A 24,026-nucleotide genomic window follows, 5' to 3' on the forward strand; every position below is an offset into this window, starting at 1 on the left:
CCCACAATGAGGAAGTAAATGAAGTCTTCCTCGTTCTGACCCTTCTACCTTTTCAATGCAAATATGACAAATGAACCCTTGGTAGAACTCCCACTCCCTGTCTTCAATTGGTTTCAGGACAGAGGAGGCCTACAATTGTCTTATGTTCCTAAGAGCTGTTTATCAGTTTCTATATCTTTCATTATAAACCCAGCTAACCAAATATTGTGTTGACAAGCAATCAATTATTAGTTAACTACTAACTCTTAACTCCATCAAGGCCTACCCACTTATTTTAATTAACTCCAATAAAGCTTATCTCTAACTAAAATCTTAGCTCCTCTAACATCTCTAAATTCCTTAAAGTTTATGTCTCACCTGGCTGCCAGTGACATGTCACTCCAGTGCCTTCCAACCCCACACCATTAACCAGCTCAACTCCCCTCAAGAAGAAGGAGGAGAAGGAAGAAGGAATAGAAGCATTTCCCAAGAAGTCAACTACAACAAGAGTCTTTGTGGTTTGATCATGAATAGTTTTTGAGTAGAGTTTTTCCAGTCAACTACAGTGGCTTCAACAATTTCTTCTCACTGGGCACTGTTTTCCATGGGTTTTCCATGCTAAGGAAGGCTTTAATTAGCTTGTCCCATTGGCTTACTTGCCACTTGAAAAAAATATATTAAAAAAAAAAAAATAAAGAAAAAGGAGTTTGTGATTCCAGAATTTTGTGCTTCGCAAAGAGATGATTTTTGTTATAGCTTCTGCACACAAGAGTTCCTTGTAAAAGGATCAAAAATAGATGACATAACCCAGAGAAACCAGAGCAAAAAGTTCACTTTTCCATCTTATTGATTTAAAAACCAGGAACTAATTTATCACTTGGCATCACTTGCCACACTAGCCACTGATAATGAGGCTAGTGACTCTCAGCACATGTAAAAGCATTCTAACTCTAGAGCAAAAGGCTCAAGCAGAGGTCCACTAGAAGGGAAAAGCCAGCAGGTCAGTTGGCTGAATCTTCTACTAAACGACCTGTATCATCTAGTTGAGCCACAAAACTCACAAAAAACCTGCAGGGAAATTCACTGTGTAATTATTTGAGAAACTCTCACTTTTTCTCTGCTTTTCCTCCTTTTTCGCTCTTTTGCTCTCCCTATCTGGTACCCTTCTCCTCTTCTGTGCCATGGGGATTTGGGACAGGGCAGCTGGCCCCACCTCCTTTTCATGAGCAGCCTACTACAAAAATACCACTGCAGGTTGCTGGTCTTTTATTCATTATCTACCAGTCTGTGATCTGGAATGCAAATCCATGTGGAATATGCCTGGGACAAGGAGAAATTATACAGGATGACACATAAATGAAGTTCCCACTTCTCTGTCAGACTCAATGGCAAACTCTGCCGTGCTTTTCATATGAATTTTCAATTGTCTTATCTACCAACAGCTAGAAATCAGATATTTCTCTTGTTCCCTCACTTTCTGGTGCTTATTATAAAAGCAAGATTCTAGGGAAAGATTATAGGCTGAGCTTCTACCTCTCTGTAAATCAATTAGCTGAGTTATAAATGAATAACTTACTTCCATCAATTTGACAGCAAAAGCCAATCTGATTTAATGAAATCTAACTCAAGATGTTCATATGCTCATCTTCAGGGAATTAACGCATATGATGATACAGAGGAGATAAATAAAGGAGATAATGTGTTGTTCTTCCCATTAGAGCAATGATAAGATATATTCAAAAACCGAATTATTTCTTTCTTGTTACACTGAAGACTAATGCCATAGAAACCAGATCCTATTCTTACAGCTGCCTGCTCTCCTAAGCAGCTGAAGGAAGCCACACATCAGCACAAAGGCTGAATTTTGACCTCTTCTGTTGGCTCTCAGAACTTCAAAGAATGACTGCATCAAATCCCTTTACATAAAGAAATCAATTTCAACATTTTCCTGCAGTTCATTGCTGAAGCTTAACATGTATCATGACACATTGTTTATGTAAGCTCTGCAGAAAACTGTGGGAATTCAAGATATTTTTTACAGATACACCACAGTAAAACTAAAAACCTCACTACCCAATATTTGATGTTCACATTTTCCCTTGGACCACACACCTGTGCAAACTGGCACACTCAGAGAAAATGCAGCTCAGCTGCTACAAAGGGCAAACCAAGAGTTTTCTTTCCCTGCAGGCTGCTGCTGTTCCTATCTGTCTGCAACAGCGATAAAAGCTGGTCACTAATTATCTCTTTTCCTTTTCTCTTGGACTCACCCTAAAAACTGTAAATTTGAGGAATTACACTGTGGCCAAATCAACAACACAAAAACTAGGCAGCAGTCGAAGAAACGCCCAAGAAAAAGGCAGACTAAAGCTGAGAGTCTGTGAACTCCTGGGACATAGAAGTATTTACCCAAAGTTATCTTACAGACCCAGGTTTCCTGAAAACACATATTGGCCATTCTTCTGGGAAAATGTTTTTGGCTGGCAGGCAATGAAAGTACATCCTAGTGCTGACAATTCTGCACTTACACACAGTCACACAGAAGGTGCAGCTACAGCAGTGCTGAGACACTCCTTGCACTCTGGCATGAGAGGGATGTCTAGAATGATGGCTGTGTGACACATTAACGCTGATTTCACCAATTCTTTTGAGCTTTTTCCACTGAAATTGAAGTGTCTCCTATGCAGTGCTGTCAAACCCAACTTCTCTTATGAGTCCCAAATGGACTGAATATTCCAGATAAGTATCTGGTCTCTTATAACAACAGGACTGAATCCTTTTTATTTTTTTTTTTTGGTTAATTCTACATAATGCTCAGCAAAGCTTATTGCTACCCAAGAGGATGCATTACTAACTTACTTCCTTTCTATAAATTACTTCTCCACATCTTTCTCTTCATTATTGCTGCACGAAAGATGAGCTATTTATATTATTTCTTCCAAAACATACAATACTCTTTAACCCAAACACTGACATAGTTACATATGAATACAGGAATCAGCCCTGGAGGTTCTCCATGGCTCAAGCTGATATTGAGAGGCAAGTAAGAAGTAGGGAGAAAATGTGTAAGTATCTGACTTTTCTACTGTGAGGCTTGAGAACAATAAAGGGAATTAAAAATAATACATCTCTCATATGAGACTACTTTCTAACATTTTCTACCCTGATTAGGAAAAAATTAAATTTAAAATCTAAATAGGATTCTGGGATAAAAGAAAACATTCTGTTCAAACCAAATTTGAAATGAAATTTTTGGTTTCTATGGTTTTTTGGCCTATTTTTTCTTACCTTTTACAAACAGATTAAAACCAGTCTTGGAATGCTAATTTAAAGGGGTGAAAACATGTTTCTTGCCAATAATGCCAACATACAAAACACAGATTTATAGGTCTGCCAAAAAATTGCTCCCCTCTTCTGTTTGGGAGGACAGGATTCAGGCCAGATTTACAAATGATCATTGGCACACCTGAAATCCCTCTGTGTAACACTCTGCTGACACTTTCCAAGTTTGTGCCACTATCTTGCACTTTTTTGAGTTAAAGGACTGTGAAATAATAGTTTTTGGAGAGGACATATTCTCCTGCCTGTTTCATATATGCCAACAAACAGAAGCAGGGAGTTTTGTCTGGTAAGACAGACTCTCTTGCAGCAGTGCTTGCTGTTTCAGCCCTACCTTTCTCAGAAGAAACCCAACTGCAGAAGAGGACGACAGAATAAAAATGAGAGAAATTGCAGAAACATAAGTATTTAGGGAGGAAAATTCAGAAGAAATAAGAAATATGCTGAGAAGTGAGCAAATGAACTAAAACACCGGTAGTCATAAAGGCAAAAGCATTTTCCTGCAGCCTTCTGAAGAGGCAAACTGATATAAAAAATAAAAAGATGGCATGAAAGACTGAACTAGGATTTTTAAAAACAGTATCGTCTGGATGGACTGGTCAGCTGGAAAGACCATGAAGGTGATGCTGTTTTCTGGAGGAACAAACCTCTGACAGGTTTCACCAGGCACCATTAGCTCCCAGCAGTCAGGCAGCAAGCCTGTAAGAGGGGCTGTGGGCTAATTTCTGACACTGCAAAGCTTTCATGGCATTTTTCTTTCCCTGGCAGGAATTTCAATATACGTGTATGCATTCACAGAAAAGAGTCAGAGCATATCTACCATCCTTTCCTTTTTTATTTCTGAATCACAGAATCATTTAGGTTGGAAAAAAACCTCTAAAATTACCAATTCCAACCTATGACCAAACACCAAAATGTCAGCTAGACCATGGCAGTGAGTACCACATCCAGCCTTTCCTTAAACACCTCCAGACACGGTGACTCCACCACCTCCCTGGGCAGCCCTGTCCAGAGCCCAATCACTCTTCCTATGAAGAAATGCCTCCTGATGCAAAAACCTAAACCTCCCCTGGCACAGGTCTCATCCTCTTTTCCTTTTGCCAGCTGTCTGGGAGAAGAGGCAGTGCTCTCCATAGAGTGCAGGAGACCTAAAGAACACTGAAAAAGTGGCTATGAAACTATGGTATTCAACCAACTTGAACTGCATTTAATGACCCTTTAATAAGCCACCCTCTGTGGCATCTGCTCCATCCAATTAATGGTGGTGCTCTGAAAACAGACTGCCAAAAGCAACTCGGATGAAGGATTTCATTGTGCTGTCATAGGGACTGCAGCTGCACCCTCAGACCTGGACACAGCAATGTGGGGATGGCCTCCACAAAACCTCACTCTCCCTGTAACACACACCCAAGCAGATCTACAAGACCTTGGGAAGGTGCTACAAATCCTAAGGTTCACCTGCTCTTTGGGAGTACATGATCCAGGCCACTCAGGAGGACATGGGAGGCACATAGTTTAGATTTACAGATCGAGGCTTTCTGTGCATTTGTGAAGGGCACAAATTTTTCTGTTCTGCTGCAAAAGAGGCCTCCTCTCTCCCAGAAGTTTGAAGCTGAGCATAGGAGTGCCTGTCCTCCCAGGCAGCACCCACAGCTGAAAGCTGCAGCAAGGAAGAGACGTCTTCAGGCAAGTCACACGCCGCACTAAGGATGGCACTGATGAAAGCAAGAGGCAAAACAAACAGGCTGAGACTGAACGTGTGACCTCATGATCAGGATGATGCAATGTATCCAAAGCTGACCTTTTCGCTTCCTGTTGCTGTTTGACTCTGGAAATAAGCTGGGCAGCAGTGCATAATTCAATCCTACTGGCAAGTTCATTCTCCCGCTCCGTTACAAGGGCATGGTAGGCACCAACAATAAAGTTAAAGTAAATGTCAGGAGGCCAATGAATTGCTGAGGAGAACATTTGTTCTGATCTTCCATCAAGCACAATAACTCTAATGGAAGCTAGGAAACGGCTGTAAAACCTAATACCATGATGCAAGCAGGCAAACACCCAATCTACAGTCTGAGCACAGCAGGAGAAAGAGAAGAAGTAAGTAATCTTTCTTACTTCACTACACAGATATGAAAGCAAGCACAGCATTTTCCCTACTATCCTTTCTGGCTTGGCTGAAATCCCTCCCGGGGACCCATCACCGTTCTTCCTGAGCAGTTTGGATCCTGCAGATGTCAGGTTTTTGGGAGACAAAGCAGATCAGGAATGAAGACACGCTGAGCAGGTATGAACCCTGGCTGACAAAGAAGCACTTTTACCCATTTTGTCAGCTGTGCTGCAGCTGCAGTGGGCTGAGTGACCAGGAGAGCTGGGGATGCAGGAGAGCTGAGCTGCAGGATGTAACCAGCCCTGTCCTCACAGCACAGCTGGCTCACTGCTCCCTCTAGCTGTCCCCACAGCAGAAGGAAGAGAAGCTGGCTTGACTTAGAGGCAGAAGGCTCCTTTTTCATCTTCAGAGAAGTGATGGAGCTATTTGGCAAGCTTTGGGAAGCGTCCCATTCACAGCAGGGATGTTAGAAACCAGTGCTTGATTTATGGATGAATCAGTCTCCATCTTTAAGTGCAGTGATGACTTTCAACCCTCTTCCTTGGGCAGGGAAACCAAATGGATGTTGGTTGTTTCATATGTAATTTAAAACTGGATTTACTGTAAGGATCCTACTGAAAGGCAGGACATACCCATGTGCCAAAAGATGAGCTGGTGGGAAATAAGACTGACTGGCTTATTTCAGAGAAATAACAGAGAGCTTTGGCTAGAGTGAGGAAAAAAAACAAAACAAGGAGAGCTTATGGCCTCTGGAGAAAGGACAGGTAACAAAGGAGGACCACAAGCATGTTGTGAGGTTATACAGGAAGAAAATTACCAGGGCTAAAGCTCAACTAGAACTTTGTGTCTCTGCTGCCATAAAAGACAAAAAAAATGGATATGAGGAAAATACAGTGACAAAGAATGAGGAAACAGTTGAGGGGGTAGTTAATGCCTCCTTTGGCTCAGTCTTTAACAGCAAGACCAGGGTACCCAGGTTGTCCTCAGGGTACCCAACACCCAGAGCTGGAAGACAGGGATGGGGAGCAGAAGAAAACCCCCACAATCCAGGAAAAAAAGGGTCAGTGACCTGATAAACCATTTACCCACCCACCGGTCTGTGGGGCTGGATGAGACCTACCCAAGGGTACTGAGGGAACTGGCAGAAGAGCTTACTGAGCCACTTGGCATCATTTATCAGCAGTCCTCGCTAACTGGGGGTGTCCTAGTGGACTGAAATTGAACATGTGATGCAATGTCACAGGGCAGATCATGCTGAGTGCCCTCACAGGGCATGTGCAGGATCTGGACAGGCTGGACCAATGGGCCAGGGCCAATGGTATGAGTTTCAAAAAGGCCAAGTGCAGGTCCTGCCCTTGGGTCACAACTCTGTGTCCCCCTGTGCTGGGCACTGGTGAGCCACACCCAGAGTGCTGTGTCCAGTTCTGGGCCCCTCATTACAAGTAGGACATGAACATGCTGGAGGAAGTCCAGAGAAGGGCAACAGAGCTGGGGAAAGGTGTGGAGCACAAGGGTTATGAGGAGCTGCTCAGGCAGCTGAGAGTGTTTAGCCTGGAGAAAAGGAGGCTTGGGGGGACCTGATCCCTCTTTACAACCACTTGAAAGGAGGTTGTAGCTAGGTGGGTGTCAGTCTCTTCTCTTGGTAAGAAATGATAGGACAGGAAGAAGCCACATGAGGTTGCACCAGGGAAGGTTTATATTGGATATTAGGAAAAGTTTCTTCACAGAGAGTGGTCAAACATTGGAACAGACTGCCCACGTAAGCGACTGAGTCACTATTGCCAAAGGGATTTAAAAGATGTGTAGACATGGCACTCTGGGACATGGATTAGTGGTGGATGTGGCAGTGCTGGGTGAATGGTTGGACCCAATGACCTTAGAGGTCTTCTCCAATATAAATGTTTCAATGATTGCAACCCCAACACAAACCGCTAGGCGTGCCTTGCAAGGCTTTCCCCTCAAAAGACACTCCTGAAAAGTCTTGATGTTTTGTAACAGCTGTCATTGAGGTTGGGACACATGTCTCAAGATCCCAGTGAATTCCCACGCAGGCAAAAAGCTTAGATCCAGGGTCATCTCATAGATTCCCCAAGCCCTTTCTACCGACGGGAAGAAGGTATTTAATGCCGAACATAACTAAATTCCTTCAGAAAAAAAAATAAATCTAGTCCCAGTTGTAACCTGCTGGGCATTTCTCAAAACTTGCCTTGTTCCATTTTAGCCTGCTTTGAAAGCACGTAACAAATTAAATGGGGCCCATTTGTTATGCAAATGATAGCTAGGGTTTCAAATAAAATAAGCCTAACCTTGATGGAGATTTCATCAGTGCAGGCTATTATTTCCCTCTGCTAATGGCTAACGGCCTAGTCATCTTCACCAAGCAGCAAGAGGTCTCCCAGCTGCCGGGGTGAATTATGGCTGGAGTAAGTAATATTAACCCCTCCAGGGTAAGTAGGCAGGTCATAAAACAAGAGCTGCACACAGCTGCTAATGGCAGCAAAGGCAGCCTGTGTTCATCAGCTCGCTGGGTGTACGGCAGGAGAGGGACACAAGGACCACAGGCTTTGTAGTGCCTGTGCCATATACAGCAGCCCCACATTAACTGATGTTTTCCTTTGTGGAGGGATGGCTGAAGCAAGATAGGGATGACCAGTGCTAGCAATTCACAGATTATTAGGTCTCAGTTTAGATGGGGGGCAGAGAGGAGAATGCCCAAGAGTCCTGTCTGTGGGGTGACCCCGTCCCACTGACCAGTGGCTCTTTGTGTGTCACTATTGTGCAGCAGCACAGCTCACTTGCAATGCCAGGATTTACTCACTCTGGCTAAAGGAGTGAATAAATCCCCACAAATTGCTATAATAAAGATTCAGCCCACAGACTCCATGGCGTAAACACACATCTGGTCTCTGTTTGTAATGAAATCAGCTGAAAGCACCATTGTGCATTAATAACAAAAATGCTCAACATATTGCTACCAAATAAGCTCTGCTTGTCTTGAACTTTTATTGTCACATGTTAATGCACTTTTAACACTGATAAATGATGAAGTGCTAGAAAACATTCATCAAGGGACTTAAGAGTCAAAAGATAAGCATTACTGCAGCATTGTTTTCTATTCCACCAGTTCTTTTATAATTTGGGCAGAAGTTAAAAACAGAAAGTCAGAGGCACAAACCAAACATTTCACATTGAGCCTGCCTTTCTTTGGTAAAGATTTCTTAACTATGGGGTTCATCCTGTGCTTGCGTGACATGAAAAAATCCTTGAGGATGCATGAAAGGGCGTTTCCTTTTTCAACAACTCAGTACTTTCCATATGTCCACCCACCTCCTCCTCCCTCTTCTTGCCACGAACATGAAATGTCATTCACTCTAGTTTAATTCCACTCTTCAGTCCTTCTCCTTTGCCTTCCCTTACCCTCTCTGCCTTAATTTCCATGAGACACTTCCTTTCTCCTTGAAATTCTTGGCTACTTTGCATGGTTCATGCCTGTTGATCCTTTTGGATTCCTCATGTGAGAAAAGCAGGGAGCTGAGCAAGCTCATTGTGCAGACTCAGAGCGGTCAACACATGGGAAGGGTTTTACCTTTTGAGTGATGTGGTTGATCCAGGGTGAAGAGCAGTTGCTAAGATCAGGTCCTTGGGGTTCCCAGATACCGTCAGGCGCGAGACACCGGAACGTTGCAACACCTGTAATGGGAAAGTTGCTGTGCTCAGTGTGACTGGTTGCATTTTGCCCCTGGCACCCCGTGTCAAAGGCTTTTGGGAGCTTATTAGTGCTCAGGTCTTGAGTAGCAGACTTCTGAGTCATCTCAGTGTCCTAGTCTCCCATCATCTTGGTCCTTTAAGGGCCCTAAGATATAAAAGACCCATGATGCTGTGCAGGAATTTAATTTCTAATTTGGCAAACATCAATTGCAGACAGAGGACTTGCAGGAAAGCTGCCAGGTACTAAGAAATCAGAAGTAGATCTCAAACACCGAGCCAGCACCTTGAGTGGTCTGCCCCACCACTGGTGATTTGGGATCAGACCCTGTGCCTCATCTTCCTTGCGGTTTTATGAAGATTTTATGGCTCTGAATCATCATTATGACATTTGGGTGGAAACAAAAGTTTGACTGCTACAAACGTCAAGATATATTGCTGGGGTTTACAGTCAGCCCCCAGCTGTCAAGAGGGACTTTAGAGGAGAGTTTTGTTTGGGAAGTGCTGCCCAATCCCTGCTGGAAAAGACAGCAAAATAGCTCAGACCCTTTCAGACAAAGAGAAGTGCATCACTGATATGAATCACTGAAATTGGAGATGGGAAAGGCTTATTGGCCATCCCCTATCCATAAGTTGGGCTTTTATCCTTTCCTTAGTTATTTTCATCCTGTCCTGAGCTCTTGTGCTTAAGAAAAGACTCCCTGCATCCAGCCTTCAATTTCCATCTTCTTTTCCTTTTTACAGCTTTGGTTCAGAATATCCTTTCCCCTCTCTGGGAATCACATCATACTTTTGGCATTAATTTTACCAAGCAGGGCTGGGAAAAACAGCAAAAATGTTCTTTACCTATTCTCACCCCTGATGCCTTTCTATGCTCCTCATACTTTAACATATATTTTATCAGTCTGTCCTCACCAAATTCCAGACTGAGTCAGTACTCATATACACAGGTGTGAATGGCTCTCCAGGAGGGGAGAACTGACAGAGTTTCTCCTCTGCAAGTCAGATCCCTTCAGCCCTCATTTTCAGGCAATTTCCTCCACTTTTAAGATTTCTTCTTTAAAAGAGAACTTTTGGGGCTGGACACCAAGACTAGCATGAAAAAGAACTACTTTTAGAAAACTGCATTTGTTAAAACACAGCAAACTGAACCACATGCCAAAACCCATTCTTAATGCGATTATGTTTCAAATTGAACAGAAAATTTCCAAAAGCAACATTTTTCAAGAAAACAATTGTGGGAAGAGCAGAAGAAAAGGAGCAAAATCCAATAAGCAATAAACCATTTTAAAAGACTTGGCTTTGTTCCCCCCCCCACTTTCCTAGCTGATCACACTGGATGCTGGCTGCAGTTTAAAAAAATCACTCACACTGGTTCAGGAGCTTCAAAGTACAAGTTTTGTTGATTTCCTCCCCTGTCCCCTCTCTTAGCAAAACAAGCTGAGAATTAGCCACCAACACATCACTCAGTGAGCCCAGGGGCTACAAAACACAGGCAAAACCAGGCAAGGTGCATCGTACACAACTTCTGGAAGCAGAGGCTCTTCCAGCACACTCCCAAAAGGATTTTAGTACTGGCTGCACACTGACAAGGTGTCCTAGGAAGCGAAGACAGCCTGCTGTGTCCTCCCACCCCTTGCCTCACCTATGGAGCCCAAGGGACAGGGCTGCTTGGCCAGCTGGCCCTGCCGAGTGCGGGACCACATGATGTCGCGGGCTTCCATGGGGTCGCAGCTCTCGGCCCCGGCGGGCGGCAGCTGGGAGGAGGCGGGCGGCAGGTGCGTGGTCATCTCCTCGGGCACGTCGGCCATGGGGGACGGCGTGCTGGTGCTCCTGTTCCTCCTGCCCGAGGCCGACGTGGTGGTGGTGCGGCCCGTGGTGCTGGTGGCCAGCCGCGGCGTGGTGCTGGCAGCGGTGCTGCCCGGGCCCAGAGCCCCCGACGTGGATACTCCTGAAACCAAGGCAGAGCTGGTCAGAGAGAGGAAGGGAACAGGACTCAAGGCTAGGTCTTGAGGATGTGCCCTCTGATGACTCTAGAGCCTTGCAGGGTGTAACTGGAGCTAAGACTAAAGCAAGGCTTTCTGCACAAGCCGCCTTTCAGAGAGAAGCTGGAGCAAAGAGTGAGAGAAGCACACAGGGGGGTAATGATCACTGGAGCATAACTGATTTTCCAAAAGCACTAGCATCTGATGAAAATAAAGCAGCACTTTATGTCCTCACCATTTTTCTTCCTGGCATTTTAATGTAAAAATCATATTTCCCATCTTTTAGGGAACACCTAGCAGAGAAGTGCTTTTAATTGTTAAGTGTTGCTGAAAAACGTTTTCCATGGTGGAATTAAAAAAAAAAAAAAAAGGCAACAAAAAAACCCAAAACCAACAAAACCAAAAACCAAACCACAAATCCATTCTCAAAATCAAAAGTGCACAGAGGGATGAACACAAGGCTGTATTCTGGAGCAAGCCATCAATTTTCTCTGAGGTTCATGCTTTGCTGCACCATCCCAAGAGCAATGCCTGGCCCCTTGATCTTGAGGCCACGTGACACAACAAAAAAGCACATCAGCCCAGCCAGATCCTGGAGACTTTAATGCTCAGTGGGCTAATTCATTGAAAACCTGCAATGAGCAGTCAAGCAGCAAGAGGTGGGGAACATGCTTTAGAAGGCAATTGACCCGCTGTACATCCTGCAATAGCTGCACCAAGTACTGCGTGTGTGGGGAATATTGAGGGATGCCCACCTTACAATTACCTTATTTAACCTCCCATTTAGACCAAGGTGCTTGCACAGAGTGGAGCTTCACAGGAATCTGTCTATGGCTTGGCCTGAAATATCAGGTGGGGAAACTGAAGCAGGCTGCCCCCAGCTGCTCCCCCATCACCCCTGCCATGCCATGTCACGCACAGCTTGTGGAAAAGCTTGCTTCTCCCATCTCTTCTACCTCTCTCAAAGATAAGCACCCTCCAGCTTCTCTCAGTGTAAGACTTTTACTCCAGTTCAATGCCAGATATTCACAACTGCCCCCTCAATCCCTGCCTGAGAAAATGTTGGGGCTGGCTGTGAAATGCAGGTAAGGAAGCATATAAAAAGGCTTGTCTTGATCCATTCTCACTCTAATTTCCATGCTGTAACACCTCACTACCATCCCACCTCTTCCAGCATCCAAAAAGCCTTCAGTCACTGCTGCTCCATGTCCAGCGACAGGAAATGGAGTTTCTACACTAATTCACCTGAGCACCGGGTGAATCTGAAAACAGGTCTCAAAACACTCAGTGATCAGATTTTCCAGTCTTCTCCTGCCACCTCCCTTTCACCATGAACCCTGAGTTTAAATGACCTCTGAAAAATACAATGCAAAAAACATGCAGATCCTGCATGTTTCTGCAGGATCTTTTCTCTCAGATTTCTTCTAGTTTCTGCTCAAAGCTGCACTAGGGTCACCAAGCAATGATTTCCCCCTGATGCTATAGAGAGGACTAAAATTTGCAGACAACTTCAGCAAATATTACACTTTTACTGCAGCATGGCTTAATGCAAGTATGTTTTATTTCTTCATAATACAGATTAGCCTGCTAGATAGCAACCTGTAAAATTTTTCCCATTTACTCTTACAATAACAAGTTATTTTCCTTCTGCAAATTACCTGCACCACGCACAAAGGAACTGAGCAGATACAGTGGATGCAGTTTCAAAGTCAAAGCTAGCAAACCCTGTTTGAAATAATTCTTACAGCCATGTGTGAGCATATAGAAACATCTACTGAGCACCCTGGAGCTCCCCTTGATCCACACACAGGAGATCTGAATTTTTAAGCCTAGTTTTCACTGAAAATCATTGAATATCCCACGGCATGCTGTTTTTGGAATAGCTCTGGCAAGTTTACTGTAGCAGATAGGCACAAGGGATTTAATGGCATTTTCCTTCAGCCATAAAAAAATGAGCTGTTTTATCTTTCATAAACCCCCTGGCACCAGTGTCAAAATCTCTTTGAGGGCTTGTTCTTCCAAATTTTTTCTTGTTCCACTGGGCTTTCTTGCTGCTTTTGAAAATAAACACATCCACCATTTACATAGGACAAGTTGTAAGACGACATGAAAGAGCTGCCTCCCAGTTGCCTGACGGAGTGAGATGGATGGGATACCACTGAGCTGAGTTCAAAGGTTTGATTATTTAAAGAGTCAGTTTGGTAATGAGCTCCAGCAATCATGATCACCATGCTAACACCACCCAGTTTTTCACCAGCAAGCACCACTTGCCAATTTTGCTCACACGACCATGTGCATCAAAACCCAAGTTAATTGGTAAGGAGGAAAAGAACAGGGGATCGGGATCATTCACATATAAGTGATTCTCAAATCCAAGCAAAACCATAAAGAGACTGCAACCTGAGCAAAAGCACCTAAATCCTACAGCATAGAACAGAGATCAAACCTCCAGATTAACTCAGGCTGCCAATAAACTGTGAGTTTTTAACTTGGGGGAAAACAGCACTGCAGTGCTGCTTCAACAGAGGGATTCTTCAGTCAATGTTTCACAAGGCAATTTTTGCTCCAAGACAAGCACCTTTAAAAACCACCGACACTACTACAACTAGAAATGTATAAACCTAATTATTTTATTTTCACTTTTTTTTTTTTTTTAAACCATGCATTGCCATATCAAGACCTTAACGTTTTTGGCTAAAACTCAGTTTTTATTCCTTATGAATCCAAGACTGCTGACTTTGATTCCATGAAGCACCGCACTGGGATAGGAATTTTCAGTGCTCCCAAGAAAGCAATTTATGGCTGTGGAAACATTTCTTCCCCAGAAACACCCCAAAGTGATACTTCACTTTTTTCCTCCCTGCTCTATCTAGAGAGCTGGCAGTAATAGCAGAAGACTAAGTTTTGCCATCATTCAGATTAAAGCTGCAGTCATTAAAAAAACAAACCCCAAAGCATTTCCAGCATCCGCAAGGGAGCAATTGCAACTCCCAGAGGAGCCTCTCTCTACTCAGGGCACATTTGACTAGCAAGAAAACAGAAATTTTTAGGTTTTTCCCTTCTCTCTTTTATTTCCCAACCTCCACAAAAAGCTCAGGCTTGTGGAGGCAGATTTTTGCTTGGCAGAAGGAAAATCATGGTACGGATTTGCTCATAGGGAAAAAATCTCACATAAATAATGGACTGTCTTTTGCCCCATTTCTCTCTGTTCCCCTTTCCTGAAGTAGTGACATGACAAGCAACCAGCACTTTGTATTTGCCATGAAGAATATCCACCACATGTCATATAACCATGATGTGGTTAGATGCTCTGCTCACCTCTTCCTGGCGCTCCCAGACATAGGAGACTGCTTTCCCAAATGACTCTGACTAGTGTTTTCCTATCACAAAAGCAGCTTTGATTGCAAGAAAGGCAATTTGCTACCTTTTCTCCCATTTTTCTTAAATTTTGGCACCTAAGTCTCCAGCCAATGACCCGGTGTACTCAATAATACTTAATAAGAGACATCATGCACTTTCTGTCCCATCAATGAAGATAACTAGGTGCCCCTCGAGCAGAAATTGCTGAGAGGATTTCCTGGGTGAGGCTCACTGGCTTTGGTGGGGTAAGGGATGACAGGAGACATCCATCAAGCTGTTCCCCTGGGGTCACAATCCAAAGGTTCAGCCTTCAGGCTGCGTGCTACGAGCCAGCACTCGCTCACGTAATTGGAAGGAGAGGCTGCACTCCAAGTTCCACGCTCAAGGTCCAAGCAAACCACGATGACTTCACTCCCTGGCGAGTCCTGCATTCCTGAGCCTGATGCTCAAGGAGATGGGATGGGGCGCTGGCAGCCAGGAGGCCCTGCCTGCTTCCTGTGCTGCATCTAAAGCAGGGCTGGACCAAGTGAGGTACAACTAATCCAGCAGCTCAACAGCAGCAATCCCAGTGTTCTCTTGAGCACATTATTTACACATGTTGCTGCTGCACGAAGGCAAATGGAGCACCGAAGGAGTCGGGAAGGCTGCTAGAAGCACCAAACCTGGAGGTCCCTCCCTTTCCTCCCTCCCTGTAGAGTTTTGCCCTTTTCATATTTGGCAACCACATCCTTTGGTCACAGCATCCCTTTTATCATTTCTTCTGCTGAGAAGATGGTGCAAGTTGTATTTACGTAGCAAATAAGAAGGTTTAGGCATGCGTTGAAAGAAGCATCACAAAACCCCACAAACCTAATACAATTGGAGGATTATATCACAGCTGTTTTTCTCTTCCCTGTCACATAAATGCATCTCATGGGAATTAATTTTCTACAGGCATTTTCAAACACATTTCAGAACATCTTCTGAAACTCCCTAGAAAAACAGTAATATTTGAAAGTAAATATATTCCCACTTTCTTTTGCCTTTTTTTTTGTTTTCGTGTGTTTTTTTTCAAAGAACTCCACGTGAGGTAACAGAAGAGGATGATGAAAAGAAGCACCTACACAGACAGCACCAACTCATTAACACACTGTTGGATTGCAAAGTTACGCTGAGTCTACGTTAAAGACATCACCCTGCAAAACCTTCTCATGGCAAATGTCTGCTGGAAGACCAAAAGCCACATGCTGGTGCCACTCAAGAGCTGCGAGCCAGGGAACCGACAAGGTGAGATTAGCCCCTAAATTATGTACAGCTCCTTCCACGTGTTTGAGAGCAACTATGATTTATTTTTACTGCAGGCGAAGGCCAAGTCGGCCTCACATCAAACATCTGAACAGTTCTCCCCTCTGCTCACACATGCCATTATTTTGGGAAGCCGAGCCAGAACCCTGCGTGTGAACATAAGTTCACACGCTGCTTTTGGGGAAGTTGGGATTGTGGAGCTTTATTTACTGACACTGACAAAGGGCTGGCAAAACCCATTGATGGAAAGACTACATATGCACTGGCCCCAGAGTGCTCAACGTGGCACGTTGTCTTCAACAGCACAACTGCACACAGCCCTGTGCTGTGAGAAAGGCACACACAGCTCTTCTTTTTCCTGCCTCTTAACTAACACAAGGGAACGAGGGAAAGCAGAGGAGGAGGATGCTGCATCTGAGAGATCTGAGAGAAGGAAGAGCCATTCCCTTGCGGGCAGCTGACAAATGGAAAATCACTTTCTGGATTTTCTTTTTTGCCTATTTCTTCTAGCAGGGTATCAGTTTTTGTGCCCAAGGCTACTCTGCCCACATATGACTGCTCTGCTGGGCTTGTGCAGATGCTGCAATGGATATGGGCCATATGCTGAGTTCCTGTGCTAAGAGGAAACCTACAGCAGCAGTCCAAGACATGGTGCAGACTCAGTTCTTTCAAGGCACTTCAAGCTGGAATCACTTAACACGCTGGGACTTTCCTCTGAGTCTCAGTCTCAGCATTTAACATAAACAGCTAAGAATGAGAGCCAAAGTGGGAGAAATCAGCGCAACAGGCTCAAGCTCACTCAGACTGCCCCAGCTCGTCCTTTTCACTGCTGCATCACCCTCAGCAAGACACCCAAAGAGTTAGTTAATACACCCAAAGAGCCACTGAATGCACCCCTTTTCAACAGGCAAAAGGTAGGCAGAACAGAGCCCTTTTGACTCAAAACTCTGCATTTCTGACAATGATCAACAGTTCATTCTACGTGCTGGAGATTGCTACAGAAAGGCTGTTCTGTCAAAAACATTCTCAGCATTATTGCAAATTTCTAGGTTTTGCCTGAAAAAAATAAGAACCCAAACAGCAGCCTGACTGCATTTTAGTGAAATATCAACTTTTATGCTTCTGTGGGACTTTTGTGGGGGTGTGCATGTGTCAGAACTTAATGCTTTTTCTGTCTCCAAACAGCTCTTAATGTCAGGTCCCCAATTTAGTTGTCATTTGAATAAAAGAAGATACTTCTTTATCTTCTTCTTTTTTTTTCTCCCTGACCCATTCTTCTCCAAGAAACTACTGGATCCTGCTAAAAATATGTAACTTCAGAGACATTAGAAAAAATTTTAACTGTAATTTTACAGCACATATCTAGCAACACCAGGAGATGAGTAGCTACAGCACAGGAGCATCACCTGCTGTCTTCACCACAGTCCTCTTCTATCAGAAGAGAGTTCCTAAAGTCTTATCTCTGATTTCCTGCCCAGGGCCTCTGCCAAATCCACCTTTGTGAATCTCTTGTACCCTCTGGCAACCATCCACTGAGGGTATTAAAGCCTTATTGCTATTGCCTGTTCCAGACTTTGCAACTGATTCTGAATGCAGAAATTTACCTGAACCATTGTGCACAAGACACAAAAAAATTGAGCATTTCTTTCAACATCATGTTGTAATGCTTTTAGAAATGCACATGAACTATGCCCATAGGAAAAGATTACAGAAGAGATGATCTAATAGATAGTAAATCAGGATTTATTATAAATGGACAAATCTAATAGTTTTTAGAGTTCAGTTCAAGGGCTATTTTTAGGCACTCTAGCTTCAACTCACTCTGGTTCTCAAAAATACTGTCAGATGTGGTTGCAGTTGCTTTGAATTTCTGGATTTGAATGTATAAAATCTGATTTTTAAATTTTTTTTTTCCCAATCCACATGTGGTTTCACACAGGGGAAAAAAAGAAGCATACAATCTTTTTTTAAGGAGATACCAGCTGTGTGTTATTACTGGATGCATGGAGTGAACTTCTAACCTCCTAAACAATCACTGTCCTTTGGCATGATTCACATCCATCAGAGCCAGTGGTGCAGATCTTATGCACTGTCTTCCAACCTGAATCCTTCAAACTCTATTAAAGGGAAGCCTGGAAGGAATTCCCCAGTATCCCATTGTTAGAGAAATCACTTTTGATTTGAGTAACAGGTGCTGTCAGTTTTTCATTCAGACCACATTAGAGTGCAGACACGTGTGCACTGCATATTCACAGCTTTGAGAGATTTACTGGAGCCTTGGATTGCCAGCTTTTTGGGGTTTTGGGGTTTTTTTATCTTTTAATTAATTAAGCCATGTACGCTCTATCCATTCAGGCTGAAACATACCTTTTAGTTTCTAGGCAGAACAAGCAAATGTGTAGCTGGTAAGAGGGAAACCAAATTTTTTCCATCTGTATGGCAACGGATGCAGCTTCATCTAGTGTGTGTTTCCCACTTTTTGCCTGCACTTCTGCTTCTTTAACCGAGCAACTTGTGTGCACTGTGCAGAGGCAGTGCCAGATGGAGCCAGTCTCTCTCCAGCAGTTCTCCACCTCTGCATTTGCAAAGAATGGAATCGAGTGCAGAAATCATGAAGTGACTGTTCACGCCCCAGCATTTTCTCATCTACCCAATCAATGTGACGAGTCCTTTGCAGTCAGGCAGTCAGCTCAGACCGCCGTCCAAAACATTTCTTCAGTTGCGAGCTACAAACACAACTTAATAAGAGAAAACCATCATCTTCAAATAGTCTCTGTTCAACTGTGTGTGTAATATCTCCAATCTAGATGTTAGTCAGCAAGATGGCCAATTGCATTCAGACAAATGCCTTGGACTTTCTTAAACATATCATAATCTGCCTGTGAAATGGCTGGTTAGTTGCTTTCCAATTTGTGAAATGGTTCAAATGCTGTAAATAAAAAAGAAATTGGACAGCTTTCAAAAAGGACAGATTAGACTTTTCAATTCTCAGTATTCTGTGCTTCCAAGCCATACTCCTGTGATCTCTGTATTAATATTCAGAACCTGATTGTGTTATGCTGCTATCTTGAGGAAGAGGGCACAGTACAATCAAGCCCAAGGAGACAATCCACTGGAACTACAAGAAATCAGCTCCCTGGCCCCACAGCACACACGTGTGCAAGGGTGCCAGGGAGAGATGGATGCAAATTTGCCTGGTCCCACTTCCTCCTGTCCAGTTTGGCAGATTAAAAGCAAAAAGGCTGCTTTTTGGCATTACAATTCACCTCCCTTTGCACCACTATGCCCTGACCCCAGCTTCTCTGGGGCTCAGGATTTGAGGTGCCTCCTGCATTCCTGTACTGGGCTTCCAAATCAGCCCTGATGCCCAGTGCCTCAAGTGTAAACACACTCTGAGGGTGGGCTGGTCAGCTGGAATCAAGGAGAGGAAAAGGAATAAACCATAACATATCAAAGGTGGAGTTACAGCTACTCACAGCCTTCTTCCTCTAACCCATGTTAGGACTGACTTCATTAGCATGCAGATGATACTGCACTCCCAGACATGAACTGGAGACCTGACAGTGGGCCTTGCTGTCTGTACAGCACATGTTACATCCATAGCCTAGAGCAACAGCAATTATAAACCTGCCAGCACAACCTCACCTTTTGCCTTTCACCAAACCCATCCATTTTTTCCTCTTGCTACCCACTAGCTATTTCAAACCTGTTTTAAAATCCAAAATCCTTCTCCAAAGCCACCAAAGGTGCTTTCTCTCTACAGGGCATTTGCTCTGCTCAGTATCTGACTGCATTGGCTTCTATTTTATGTATTTTTTCCATTTACTATTGTTCCTGTGAGGAAACCAGCCTGAACTGTGGAGAGAACTGACACTGAAACCACCAGAAATACAGAAATGGTGAGGAAGGCAGCCTTTCCTCATCCTTTGAGCATGTCCTGGTGCACCTTGATATGGATGTGCTGTCAAGACCCCTCCTGAAAATCAGAGGGCAGGCACAGCTTCAGCCTTTTGGCCACATCTTGGCTTGCAGCTCAGGTTAGCTCAATCCTGTCCCCAAACTTACCGGTGGCTTGCTTTCTACCCCTGGAGACACAGAGGGAAAGGAGGGAGAGAAGAAAGAAGCCTATGCTAAAAAAATACTTCACATAAAGCAATCCCAGGAAGCTGAAAAAACTCCCTTGTAAGAATATCAATATTCAGCTACTTTCAGAAATAAAGCAGTTTCCCTGAAAAAACCCATAAAATGCTGCTCAGCTTCCTTTCTAAACTCTTTATTACTTATCTAGAAATGTCAATATATTGTAAAGCTCAATTCTAATAGATGTATTCATCCTGGCTCAGGGATCTGCCTAAACAATGCTTAACTACAGCACCCGTGTCTAAATTTGTTTTATAGATATCTGACTTATGCAGAGGGCTCCAACAATGAGAACACCATTAATATTATGAAAAACACATTTACTTCAGCAAGGCAGATTTATAACAAATAAACAAACTGTACCATATACAGGGTGTTTTAAGGTGAAATGAACTGGGTAGCACTTCCAGGGATCTCCAGTTTTCCTAACAGACTTGAGTCCTGCACACAGGCAGCTTGGTGCACTATCAAGTCTCTGCTGATATCCTAAAAAGCCTGGCACGCAAGCAGCTCTCAGCCATGTCCCAGAGGCTGATTTTTCATTTGAGGGAGGCCACTGAGGTGCTGGTAGCAATGGTGAATATTCATTCATAGGCTCAGCATCTCAGATCTCCACCCTGAAGGCTCCAGAGCCAGAGGCATTGCCATGGCCAGTCATCTCGGCTGGAAAGTCAGAGCAGAAACCCAAGAGGCAGGAAGGAATAAGCTCCAAAACATCAGAAAATGAGGTTTTACCTGGTAAATTTTTCTCAGAAACATTAAGGGCTACCAGCTCTCATGAAGTCAGCTTTGGCTGAGCTGTAGTTTCAGACTCTTAGCCGAGGGGCTGATGACAAGACGACAATACATAATCCCAGGATGGAAAAACTTTCAGCATTGATTTGTAGCTTTACATCTGTCACCTTTCAGCTTATTCTTATTAATGGATAGCTCAGACCAGCACATTGCAAGGTCAGCATGTTTTCTTGTGTGAAGCCAAAGAATATACCCATTGACCTTTTAAGACTCAGAATTGGGCCCACAAAAGAGAAAAGACATTAAAATCTTACAAGAAATTGAATAGGAGTACTGAAAAGCAAGTATTTTAGGTCAAAGTTGTATGCCTGCTTCCCCAGGTTTGGCATGTAGTTTTTACATGCAGTCAGGTGCTAAAGCTTACATGCCCAGGGGAATTACTGGTCCAAACCAGAGGGAGCAAATGCACAGAAGAATGTCCAGGTACTGCTGTGCCAGATTAGGGATTTTTCATAATGTACTCTTGGCCTGGAAACCTAAACTGCACCTGATCCACTTGGGCTACCAACAAAAGCATTGCAGATCCTCACAAGCAACAGCAGAATCTCAGAAGTTGGGAACTGGCAGGAAAAAAAAAAGAAATAGGATGACACAGAAATGGAAAAAGCAAATTGTATCCTTTAGAGATTTTAAAACTGTGTAATCTCCTTGACTTTTTATAATATATACATCCATAAGATGAAGTACCTGATATCACTGCAAAGCATATTGAACAAAACAACGATGTCTGTCATAAGGAAAAGAAAAAATACGCATATTCAACACGTGAAAAAAGAGGAGAGACAAAGAAAATCTGACCTGGTCCAATTCACATGCCTTAAAAACATAACTGCTAAATAGCTACATTCGTTTTATAGACTAACACAGACATACAGACTTAACTGAATGTGAATGCATTTCCATAGGACAGCACTATTCAAAAGCGTAACAGAAAAACAGGAGGGGAAAAAGAATGGTCAAGCACAATGTGTTCAATCCTGAAATACAGCAGAGATGCATATATACTTACAGATGTTTTCTTACTTTCAGTCTAGGATAAAACTACTGCTACAGTGCATGGCCAAAGAGCTGCTATATGCTTCTAGCACACAGTCTAAACCTCATTTTACAGCTCTCACAGGTAACATAAAATAAATGCACCAGTCTACAGTGATTATTAGTTTTCCCTCTCTTCGGTATCAAATATGTTCAAATGTTTTTGTTTTGTAAATTTTTTACAGCAGACCACTTTGTACACGTGTTGAGACCTGTAATGTTATTAGCCCCGAGCCTTTCAAATTCCATGCATGCATCAAGAAGTTTCATTAATTTGTAGGGAAGAAGTATATTAGTTTTTCTAGTCATTGCAGGGCTTCACAGGTACTAAAAACTCAAAAGCCCTAATATTTTACATTATCCAGCCAGAACTCTCATTTTGTAATAATACCAACCAAAAATCTAGCTCACTTATGTCATCAAAAGCAACTCTTCTTCCATTATCTTAAATATAAATGAGAAAAACCATACAGCTGAAGCAGACAGAATAATTTATAATGAGAAGAGATCTGTCATGCCAATAATACTAGAAAAAATTGAGCATAACCTTGAACTCATTTGGAGTTGAAGGAAAAAACAGACTTTCTAGTGTGGTGGTCAGGCTCAAGATGAAAAGGGAGGAAGAAGGTGACCTGCAATAGACCTTCATGGTCTGCACTAATCAAGTCAAGAAATGCTTAAACTTTTAAATAAATACTAGGCACATTTTGTTGCCTTTTCTTCTTTAGAGGCTAGAGCCTAAATGACCAGGGATTAGAGACATGGCATTCACTGGCATGGCATTCAACCTGGAGATGGCTCAGCAAAATACAAATTCCAAGTGTGGGCCCTGCAGTGGCAAGCAGCTCATCCACTATGTTTAGCTGCCACAGAGATTGTTCCAAGGCAGAGAGAAATGTGGTTTTGCTTGAAGAAAAAGGGAGAGATTTGATTTAGGAAGCTGAGTCAGCCAGTTTATAGACAATAAAAAGTTAGCATCAAAAGCCATTCAATTTGTCCAAGATGCCAGGTGCTCTTTGGAGGAGCAGGAGCCCACAGGTTGGTGCAATGCCACTGCCTTCACTGTATCAACATCTCCATGCCTGAGCCTCAGCTGAAAACTGTGCCATCCATCAGCAAGCGGCTTCTGACTTTGCAACCCTGAAAAACTCACGGTTACAGCAAATCTCCAGGCAACAAAAGAAACTGCAAGCATCTCAAGTATTTGCTCGCCTGTCCTTGGGGTGTTTAGTTGGTGCTGGGGAAGGCTTAAGCCTTTCCACGGACAACCAGAAAATCTGGAACTACGGCACAGATGTTAGGAACAGAGTAGTGGGAAGAGGCAGGGGAAAACTCCACCTCAAACAGCCAACCTGATGTCCTTATTTCCTTCTCCTCCTGCAGAGGACATTATTCATCACAGTCCACAACACACTCCTGGGAAGTGCTGAGACGTGCCAAGGATTACAGTAAAAGAAGAAGTAGACAGGGAAGGCTTTGATCCTCCCGTGTTGTTGCATGAGGAAATTATTTGCTAATGCAGAAGAATGAGCCCTTCTTTCGATCCAGGTTATTCCATGAGGAATCTCCTTCTGCAAAGCCTGAAGCTCAGACAAGGTATTGGCCTTGAGGGACCAGTCTTCACATCTTCTGTGCCAAGCTCAGCATGTCCACGGTACACTTCTGAGTGCAACATGCAACTCCCTAATCCTCTTGGCAGCAGTCACTCCTACAAGGTCAGTCCCCCTGGCCTACGAGATGCCTTTCCAAATTAAGCTGTTATTTTCCCTTATTAAACATCAGATTTGAGCTAAAACAGCATCACTGATTCAGTTAAACCCTCACTGTCTGCAGCTCTTGTTTGGAGCAGAGCGCGCAGAAATCTCATAGAGACTGAGATGCCTGGTCAAACAGACTCCAGTGAGTTGTAACTAAGGGAGATGCAACTTTATTTTAGCAACATGAATCATTTCAGGGCCAGGGACAGCAATGTGAATTGTGCTTCCTGGTTTTGTCTTCAGTAATAGCAATGTACATACTGCACCAAGAGCATCTCCAAGAGTGGCCAATAGACACTGCGACCTACCAGGGCACCCTGACCCGACACTGATTTGCCACAGATGGCTTTCATCCACAGGCAGCTGCTGATTTATGTGAGGATTGGGATGTTTAGCTCCAAGAGGAGGTACTATCCACTGCCATTTACTACCTCTGAAGGAAATGGGTAGAAATTAGGAGGACAGTCAGCTCTAGATCTTTTAAAACAAGACCAAGCAGTCATTGGATTTAAAATCTTCTAAGCAACACAGGGTATCTTC

At 43.5% G+C, this 24,026-nt stretch overlaps 1 protein-coding gene across 13 annotated transcripts in view; it reads right to left on the bottom strand.

The window, feature by feature from the left end:
* Window positions 1–24,026, bottom strand: part of ADGRL3 (adhesion G protein-coupled receptor L3) — a gene marked incomplete at its 3' end in the record, with an annotated part of 313,409 nt that overhangs the window by 91,657 nt on the left and 197,726 nt on the right. For all 13 annotated transcript variants that reach the window (XM_084204550.1, XM_084204553.1, XM_084204547.1 and 10 more), the window contains 2 exons: window positions 10,776–11,081; window positions 9,012–9,115 (listed from right to left, as the gene is read on the bottom strand). In XM_084204550.1, the coding sequence (XP_084060676.1) occupies window positions 9,012–9,115; window positions 10,776–11,081 (410 nt within the window). The remainder of the gene's footprint in view (window positions 1–9,011; window positions 9,116–10,775; window positions 11,082–24,026) is intronic.

The sequence above is a fragment of the Fringilla coelebs genome (genome assembly GCF_963513975.1).
Source record: "Fringilla coelebs genome assembly, chromosome: 4".
Classification (NCBI taxonomy): Eukaryota; Metazoa; Chordata; class Aves; order Passeriformes; family Fringillidae; genus Fringilla; species Fringilla coelebs.